General features: G+C 40.5%; 2 protein-coding genes across 22 annotated transcripts in view; both read right to left on the reverse strand.

Annotated features, from left to right (window-relative positions):
• Positions 1–10,081, reverse strand: part of LOC117519820 (protocadherin gamma-A11-like) — a 911,360-nt gene that overhangs the window by 112,119 nt on the left and 789,160 nt on the right. The window contains exon 1 of one of the 21 annotated variants that reach the window (XM_034181091.1): positions 7,079–9,534. The exons of 19 other annotated variants lie outside the window; for them this stretch is intronic. In XM_034181091.1, the coding sequence (XP_034036982.1) occupies positions 7,079–9,460 (2,382 nt within the window). In that variant the 5' untranslated portion in view covers positions 9,461–9,534. Of the gene's footprint in view, positions 1–7,078; positions 9,535–10,081 lie in introns of those variants that run through there. One more of the 21 variants, XM_034181082.1, reaches the window with a different exon arrangement.
• On the reverse strand, positions 827–3,388 carry LOC117519839 (protocadherin beta-16-like). Its single transcript, XM_034181114.1, has one exon. It carries the CDS (start codon positions 3,248–3,250, stop codon positions 827–829), a length of 2,424 nt encoding a protein of 807 aa, XP_034037005.1. The 5' UTR covers positions 3,251–3,388.

A 10,081-nucleotide genomic window follows, 5' to 3' on the forward strand; every position in this document is an offset into this window, starting at 1 on the left:
ATAACAATTTTTCGAGAGAGAAATTACAGATAAGATTTGTAGCCAGACAAATAAGTGGGTTGACAGATTATTATAAACAAATGCGAAGATATCCGACACACTGAAACTGTTCTGAAAAATAGTGAAGAAAAACTAGGTTGTGATATTTAGCAAACAATATACGTCGCTGTCCTGAAAATGGGAGCGAAAGAAAGAGTGACTTTGAATTCGAAAGAAATAACTATCAAATTATAACCAGTACAGGAGAAGTTAGTTTTCACTCTGTACACACTGCATCATCCAGGATTCATCCTTCACTCTCTCTGAACTACATAATCAAAAAATAAATAAATAAATTTTGCGAAAGTAATTCAACCATTTCACTGGACAGAAGCACAATGAGAACTTGCAAAAGCATAGACAAAACAGGAGCAGACATTATGGTCACAGTTACGTTTTCCTGTCGATGGTCTATGGTCCGACCTTTGGACAAACGATCACAGCATGCGTCAGTCATGAAGCACATTTAACACTGTGCATGGGGAAAATCTGACAATAAAGAACCTCTAGAGGAGAGTCTGGTTTATCCAGGATGTTCTTCACTCTGTACACGTTGCATCACAACTCTAGGTTCTTCCTCAACTACATTATTTAGAAATCTGCTTAATAAACTGATTCACCCATTTCAGTGGAGACAGAAGCAAAGTAGCAATTTGGAAAAGCAATGACAAAAGAGGAGCAGACTTTATGGTCAAAGCCACTTTGTCTGTGGTTCTGATTTTTGATGAACAATGAACACAGCATATTTAAATGTATCAATCACCTATCTGCTAGCACATGCAACACTTTACATAAAAAAAATCTGACAATAACTAACCTCTAGACGAGAGTCTGGTTCATCCAGGATGTTCTTTTCACTCTGTATCCTCTGCATGGTTCCTGTAGAACTGGGGTCCATTATCAGCATGTTCTGACTACCAGCTGTGCCGAACTTACAGTCACTCTTTCTGGAGTCAGTCGTCCTGCACACCTCATAGTTGTACACGTGTGGCAGAGTCCCTGTCCCCAAAGTGTCTGAGTAACGTGGTGGATAATATGGAATCACCGGGAGACTGGAGTGATACAGGATGCGAGACTGTCTCCATCTGTAGATTTTCACTGATATAATAACCACTAAACACGTGATGAAGAGAAAGGAAACTACAGCCAAAGCCAGCACTAAGTAAAAAGTCAGGTTGTCATTGTACTCCTTGTCGTGCGTAAAGTCAGTGAACTCCGACAACACTTCAGGGTAGCTGTCTGCCACCGCCACGTTAACAATGACTGTAGCTGAACGAGAGGGCTGCCCGTTGTCCTCCACGAACACAGTCAGTCTTTGTTTGACAACATCTTTATCAGTGACTTGGCGGATAGTTCTTATTTCTCCATTCTGTAAACCCACTTCAAACAGCGCCCTGTCTGTGGCTTTCTGCAGTTTATAGGAGAGCCAGGCATTCTGTCCAGAGTCCACATCAACAGCCACCACTTTAGTCACCAGATAGCCCACATCTGCTGAACGAGGAACCATCTCAGCCACCACAGAGCCTCCAGTCTGGACTGGGTACAGAACCTGAGGGGCATTGTCGTTCTGGTCCTGAATCACTATTTTCACAGTCACGTTACTACTGAGTGGAGGGGAGCCTCCATCCTGAGCTTTGACGTGGAACTGGAAGTCCTTGATCTGCTCGTAGTCCAAAGAGCGCACTGCGTGGATGACTCCACTATCAGCACTAACTGACACATATGAGGAGACGGACACTCCATTAACAGAGGAGTCCTCCAGTATGTAAGAAAAATGCGCGTTCTGGTTCCAGTCAGCATCTGTGGCTTTTACTGTGAATATAGAGAGGCCTGGTGTGTTGTTTTCTACAATGTAGGCCTCATATAAGCTCTTCTCAAAGACAGGCGCGTTATCATTCACATCTGAGATCTGTAAGGTCAGAGTGACGCTGCTGGAGAGGGAGGGCACTCCCTCATCAGAGCAGGTCACTGTGATATTATACTCAGAGGATCTCTCTCTGTCTAACTCACTGTCTGTCAATAAAATATAAAAATTGCTTTCAGTAGATTTCAATGTGAACGGATTATTTTCAGGTATTGTACATTGTACTTTACCATTTTCATTGTCGTCTAGATCTTGAATATTAATTATTGTTACGACAGTGTGGATTTTGACATTCTCTGCGATCGTATTGGTTTTCGACATTACTTTTATCACCGGCTTATTGTCATTTACATCTGTAACATCAACTATTACTTTGCATGAATCTGTTAGCACTCTATCAGTTGCACGTAAATTTATTTCATAATTTCTTGCCTTTTCGTAGTCAATATTTCCAATTAAACTAACTTCGCCTGTGTTTTCATTCACCTCAAATAAATCTCGGACATCTAATGTGTTTCTAATTGAATATTTTATTCTTCCATTTAATCCGTGATCTGCGTCTGACGCCGTAACTGTCACTATGACTGTGCCTCTTGGTGAGTTTTCTGCAACAGAAGCTTTGTATAAGGACCTTGTGAAGACGGGCGCATTATCATTTGCGTCTAACACCGTAATGAAAATGTTCATTGTTCCCGTCATCTGTGGTTCTCCTCCATCTACAGCCGTCAGCACCAGAGACAAATGCTCATTTTTCTCTCTGTCCAGAGGTTGTTGTAAAATCATCTCAATGTTATTTGGTCGGCCTGCGTGATTGTGGAGCTTCAAAACAAAATGATCAGTCGGCTGCAGAATGTAATTCTGAAGATCATTCATTCCGACATCTAAATCCACAGCCTGCTCCAAATCAAATTTTGAACCGACGAAAACAGCCTCGCTAATTTCGAATTTAATATCTACCCTCTCAAATGTAGGGGGATTATCATTGATATCTATGATTTCAACCATTAATCTGTAAAATTCAATCGGATTTTCTAAAATAATCTGAAAATGCACCGCACAAGGCTCCGTCTTTCCGCAGAGCGCCTCTCTGTCAATCCTTTCTTTGATTAAGAGGACTCCTCTGTATTTATTCAGCTCAAAGTATTCTTTAGTGTCTCCAAAATACACACGGGCATTACGTGCTTTTAATTTCTCCACATCTAAACCCAAATCATGCGCTATGTTTCCCACAAGAGAACCTACGGACATCTCCTCGTTAATTTTGTAGCTGACCTGCCCGAGCACCGCCCTCATAAAAACCACCGACGTGAAAAACAGGACTTGCCGTCTCATTGTTCTCGCAGGCATTTTGTAGAGGCAAAATATCTGATTTTCCTCTCAAGAAAAATGCGGAAAAATATCTTCCAGGAATTAGAAGAGGCACAGGACGCTTTTCTTAATGAAGAAAAGAAGAATAATCCCAGCGTGTCGGTGATTTAAACGCATTAGTGCTGAGAGAGAGAAAAAAAAAAAAAAACCTTCGTGTGCAGCATCGAGCAACTCTCCCAGTTCAATGGCGTATGAATGTGAGAAACCAGTCCTTACGACGTTCATTCCACAGAAACACCGTGGACTACAGCGTCCCTAAGAGGTCAGATTGCGAAATTACATGAAAGGAGAAAAAAAAAAAAACCCTCGGAAGAGCCGTTTTAAACAACCCAAATGTAAATCCCACTACACTGCTTTAATGTAATTTTTTTTTCAAAATAGCAAAATAAAATACTTCAAAATAAAGTAAATCATTTATATAACGTTGTCCAAGTTATAATACACGTGTGTCACTGCTGCAGTAACTGAGAAAGCAAAAATCACAATACTGGAACTTCATCCACCTAATTTTGTCTCTGTCCAGGGTCCTGAAAAAAAAGTCCCTTCAAGATAACCCAAGTTCATTCGTTTGATACAATGATGTTATTAAACCGTCCCTCTCAATTTAAATAAATTACCGATTTCTCACAGCTTTTAAGATTACTGATATAGCTTATTTAGCATTCACGCTAGCCCAAAGACCACGACATAAAAAGAAAATCAAACACCGTACAAAATAGGCTACAAAGCTGCTCCAGGGTAATCTGCATGAAGCTGATGTAAATACACACCTTGTGCCTCCATCAACCAGGCGCTTTTATAACACAAAATCTGCCTTTTTACGGTAACTTTATGAGACGGGTTTTTACCCGCTCTGTTGCACTGTAGTTCCCTTTTCTCTCCTTTAAAATAAAAGCATTGCGGAAACACAAGTCCAAAAGACACCTTCAGAGTAAGACTAACAACAAACTATTTGGGTTCGTTACGGTGCCTTTTTCCTCATCACGTTAAAAAACCCAGTTTTAAATGCCAAACTATTTCTGTTTTAAAACCAAAAAGTAACATTTAAACATGAGGTTTGAAGAACCTAAACAGTTTTCAAGGAACAAGCCTTTTTTATTCAAATGAAAGAACAAACAAAGAAATAATATAATTTATTTGTAGGTGGTGGGACTGGCATGTGACAAGAAGCACATCGTTGCCAGTGATTACTGGCCAACATGATCAGACAAAACTGATAAAATACCACCAGATTTTATGATAAATTGCAGGACCCATGCTTCATAAACTAAAGTAATATATTATTTTGATAGTGAAAAGTGATTACAAATGTTGATATTTACCAGCTTCTCGTACGTTGTTGGCATAATAGTTCTGCTGCAAAGTTTTGGCCAAAAATACTGTGGCTTGTACCAGCTCCCAATTCAGATCAGGGAGACAGATACCCTCTCTACTTTTAAGATTAGGCTTAAAACTTTCCTTTTCGCTAAGGCTTATAGTTAGGGCTGGATCGGGTGACCCTGGACCATCCCTTGGTTATGTTGCTTTAGACGTAGACTGTGTTTCATAATTATTGTATGGCCTTGCCTTGCAATGTGGAGCGCCAACTGTTTGTTGTGATTTGGCGCTATACAAGAAAAAAGTTGATTGATTGATTGATTGTAGCTTGAATAAGACTTCACACTTTTCATTGCCAACATTACAACAAAAGTCCACACTCTACAGTATCAACCAACCGAGGCTTGTGAGATAAGCTTAAAAAATACTTCAAAAAAACAAACAAACAAACCAACAAACATACACGCACGCACGTACGCCGACACGCGTGTGCGGGCACACACACACACACACACACACACACACACACACACACACACACACACACACACACACACACACACACACACACACACACACACACACACACACACACACACACACACACACACACACACACACACACACACACAGTCATGGTCGTGCTTTTAAATAATACGTATGTGTTGCTGTCCTGAAAATAGGAGCCAACTGAAAAGGATGACTGACTTCGAAAGAAAGTACTACTGAATTCCAAATTCCAAAGGAGAGATTTGTTAATAAATAATGTCATTTTCACTCAATATACATTGTATCACAATTTGAGGTTCTTTCTCAACTACATTATTAAAAAAAAATTGCTTAATAAACTGACCCACCCATTTCACTGAGTCAGAAGCAAAGTCGCAATTTGGGAAAAGCAATGATAAAAGAGGAGCAGGTTGTTATGGCCATAGCAACTTTATCTGTCTATGGTTCTTATTTTTGACGAACAATGAACACAGCTTGTTTAAATATATTATTAATCTATTTTTTCGCTCATGTAAGACTTTATGTCAAAAAATCTGACAATAACCAAGGGAGAGGAGAGTCTGATTAAAACAGAATGTTCTTTGCACTCTTAAAATTGATAGCCATTTCATCCAGAATACACCTTAAAATATGACATCAGTTACTGCAAAAACCAAACCAATCTCACGCCACTTCCTGATGGCATCATGAAAACTAAATGAATCTATTGATTTGTGACCTGTCCGTGGTGCTGAACCTAAACTGTGAAGAAATTACTTTTACTAAAAGCTTATTTGACATGTAGCTGAAATCTCACCTCCAGCCAAATCTCACCCCCAGTTCTACATTTGAAATGCCATCCGACATAAATTACTCATTGATGACAAACATAATTTCCATCCTCATATTGTAAAAATGCAATTCCACAATTCCAACAAGAGAACACCGACGTTTGTCGTGTCTTCGGTGAAGTGTGGACTGTGCAGCTGCTACTGGGTTTTTATACTGCATGAGTCCAAACTGCAACACATTAGGCGATAGCGGCCCGAAGAGTTCAAAGTGTGAAACTGCACACAGGCAGGAAAAAAACAAAAAACAAAAAACTAATTAAACGTTCCTATACATAACCACAGGCTTCACAATTTACTTAAGTTAATAAAACAATTTTTAAAATGATACATGTCGTCCTGGAAATATTCTTACGCGTTATCATCCATAAATATGAAGTGAGTTATTCATAAAGGGCAGGAAAAGTGGAGACAGAAGACAAGGAACATTAAGTATCAGGCTTTCTTTGTCTCTCTCCATGGTGCTGATTTTGACAACCAATACCCGTTTCATCTGTATTATATTTAAACTCTATAAGAGTATTCTGTATTGAATACAGTATTTTTTGAGACGTATATACATAACGTCTATCTGACAGACAGATAAATAGACAGATAGCTAGTTAGCTAGCCAAAGCCACTCATGCTCAGGCACCTTTCAATGTAAACACACTGAACTGTCTCTACTGTTACAAACAGCAGCAGCAGCAGAAATACTAGGAAGAAGGCAACGCGTACTACTAGGAATTTTAATATTAGTAACAACAACTGTAAAAATCATAGAACAAATCAAATGCTTTTTGAGTCACCAGATAAACAAAAATCAAGTGAAATTAGCTGGTTTGATAAAGGTACACCACTGAAAGCAAACTTTCAAAAGCAGATACCTGCAACACGTTTTGATTTGGGCAATAACAGTAACACATTTGAGGCAACTGATATGAATAAAGTGATTAGAATTGTACAAAAAAGAACGTTTTCTCACGCACACTGAAACTAATCTACTAATTTACTAAAATAAATATTCACTATTTGCAAAAATGACTGACAGAAACGATCAAAAAACACACGGTGGTCGTCACATTCTCTGTCCATGGTTCTGAAAACTGACAAACAATGAACACAACCAAAGTAATGCAAAACTTTACGCGTGAAAAATATGAAAATGACCAACCTCTAGAGGAGAGTCTGGTTCATCCAGGATATTCTTTTCACTCTGTATCTGCTGCATGGTTCCTGTAGAACTGGGGTGCATTATCAGCACGTTCTGACTACCAGCTGTGCCGAACTTATAGTCACTCTTTCTGGAGTCAGTCGTCCTACACACCTCGTAGTTGTACACGTGTGGCAGAGTCCCTGTCCCCAAAGTGTCTGAGTAACGTGGTGGATAATATGGAATCACGGGGAGACTGGAGTGATACAGGATGCGAGACTGTCTCCATCTATAGATTTTCACAGATATAATAACCACTAAACACGTGATGAAGAGAAAGGAAACTACAGCCAAAGCCAGCACTAAGTAAAAAGTCAGGTTGTCATTGTACTCCTTGTCGTGCGTAAAGTCAGTGAACTCCGACAGCACTTCAGGGTAGCTGTCCGCCACCGCCACATTAACAATGACTGTAGCTGAACGAGAGGGCTGCCCGTTGTCCTCCACGAACACAGTCAGTCTTTGTTTGACAGTATCTTTATCAGTGACTTGGCGGATAGTTCTTATTTCTCCATTCTGTAAACCCACTTCAAACAGTGCTCTGTCTGTGGCTTTCTGCAGTTTATAGGAGAGCCAGGCATTCTGTCCAGAGTCCACATCAACAGCCACCACTTTAGTCACCAGATAGCCCACATCTGCTGAACGAGGAACCATCTCAGCCACCACAGAGCCTCCAGTCTGGACCGGGTACAGAATCTGAGGGGCATTGTCGTTCTGGTCCTGGATCACTATTTTCACAATCACATTACTACTGAGTGGAGGGGAGCCTCTATCCTGCGCTTTGACGCGGAACTGGAAGTCCTTGATCTGCTCGTAGTCCAAAGACCGCACTGCGTGGATGACTCCACTATCAGCACTAACTGACACATATGAGGAGACAGACACTCCGTTAACAGAGGAGTCCTCCAGTATGTAAGAAACACGCGCGTTCTGGTTCCAGTCAGCGTCTGTGGCTTTCACTGTGAATATAGAGAGGCCTGGTGTGTTGTTTTCTACAATGTAGGCCTCATATGAGCTCTTCTCAAAGACAGGCGCGTTATCATTCACATCTGAGATCTGTAAGGTCAGAGTGACGCTGCTGGAGAGGGATGGCACTCCCTCATCAGAGCAGGTCACTGTGATATTATAGTCAGCGGCTGTTTCTCGATTTAATTCGCCATGTGTCACCAAGCTATAGAAATTTCTGGATGTAGATTTGATCTGAAATGGAATATTTTCATTAATGCTGCACTGAACCTCGCCATTGTTTTCAGAATCAGGGTCACTCACACTCATTAATGCTATTACTGTATTGGGGGTCGAATCCTCTGGAACTGAGCCTGATTTTGATATCATATTTACAGTCGGGATATTGTCATTTACGTCAATTACATTTATTAAGATCTTACTCGAATCAGAGAGTCCGCCTCGATCAACCGCCTCTATGTCAATGTGATACATTTTTTCCTGTTCATAATCGATTGGACCATCTAATATGACGTCACCTTTACTGTTAATGAGAAATAACTTTGAAATATGATCAGCATTACTGCCTATAACATATGTCACCTCTCCGTTTGAGCCTTTGTCTGCATCGGAAGCACTCACTTTTGTCACGAGGGTCCGTCTCACTGAGTTCTCCGTAATGCTCACATTGTAAACAGGTTTGCTGAAAACAGGCGCATTATCGTTTACATCCAGCACAGTCACGTGGATCTGCATTGTTCCAGACATCCGCGGCTGTCCTCCGTCCTCCGCCGTCAAAATTAGGTCGATGCGTTCTTGTTTCTCTCTGTCTAACGGCTTCTGCAAAATCATTTCTACCTTTTTGCTTCCATCAGACTGACTGTGCAATTTAAGCGCAAAATTGTCACTCGGTCTGAGCGTGTACGTCTGAAGGCCGTTCAGCTGGATATCAGGGTCAATAGCTTTCTCCAGCATGAATTTAGAGCCGACCACCGCCGACTCACTGATTTCAAAGCTCCTCTCGCCTTTTTGGAATATCGGAGCATTGTCATTAATATCTGTGATTTCCACAGTAATCGGGAATAATTCTAAAGGGTTCTCTAATGTGATTTGAAAATGCAGCGCGCAAGGCGTTGTCTGCCGGCAGAGCGATTCACGATCTATTTTTTCTTTAATAAGGAGGACTCCTTTCTCTCTGTTTAGCTCGATATATTGAGCGCTGTCTCCTGTATAAATCCGAGCTTTACCCAAATTAATGCGCGTTATATCTAAACCCAAATCATGCGCTACATTACCGACCAAAGAGCCTTTTTCCATCTCCTCCGGAATGGAGTAACTGATCAGTCCGTTCACTGAACTGAAGCCCAAGACGGTGAGAAAAAATAGTGCCAGCAGTCCCATTGTTCTGCCAAATGTCTCCGTCGATCCGAAGAAAACAGCCAAATCTCACCTCCAATTCTACATTTGAAATGCCATCCGATGTAAATTACCCATTGATGACGAACATAATTTCCTTCCTCATATTGTAAAAATGCAAATCCACAATTCCAACAAGAGAACACCGACGTTTGTCGTGTGTCTTCGGTGAAGTGTGGACTGTGCAGCTGCTACTGCGTTTTTATACTGCATGAGTCCAAACTGCAACACATTAGGCGATAGCGGCCCGAAGAGTTCAAAGTGTGAAACTGCACACAGGCAGGAAAAAATAAATAAATAAATAAATAAAACAAATAATAATTTATACGTTCCAATACATAACCACAGGCTTCACAATTTACTTAAGTTGATAAAACAATTTTGAATATAATTTACGAGTATGTCGTCCTGGAAATATTCTTACACGTTATCAACCATTAATATGAAGTGAGTTATTCATAAAGGGCAGGAAAAGTGGAGACAGAAGACAAGGAACATTGTCAGGCTTTCTTTGTCTCTCTCCATGGTGCTGATTTTGACAACCAATACCCGTTTCATCTGTATTATATTTAAACTCTATAAGAGTATCTGTATTGAATACAGTAT

Source organism: Thalassophryne amazonica, chromosome 11, assembly GCF_902500255.1.
Source record: "Thalassophryne amazonica chromosome 11, fThaAma1.1, whole genome shotgun sequence".
Classification (NCBI taxonomy): domain Eukaryota; kingdom Metazoa; phylum Chordata; class Actinopteri; order Batrachoidiformes; family Batrachoididae; genus Thalassophryne; species Thalassophryne amazonica.

Excerpts from the sequence above, each read along its gene's own strand:
- LOC117519839 (XM_034181114.1), bottom strand. The coding sequence starts at position 3,250 with ATGCCTGCGAGAACAATGAGACGGCAAGTCCTGTTTTTCACGTCGGTG.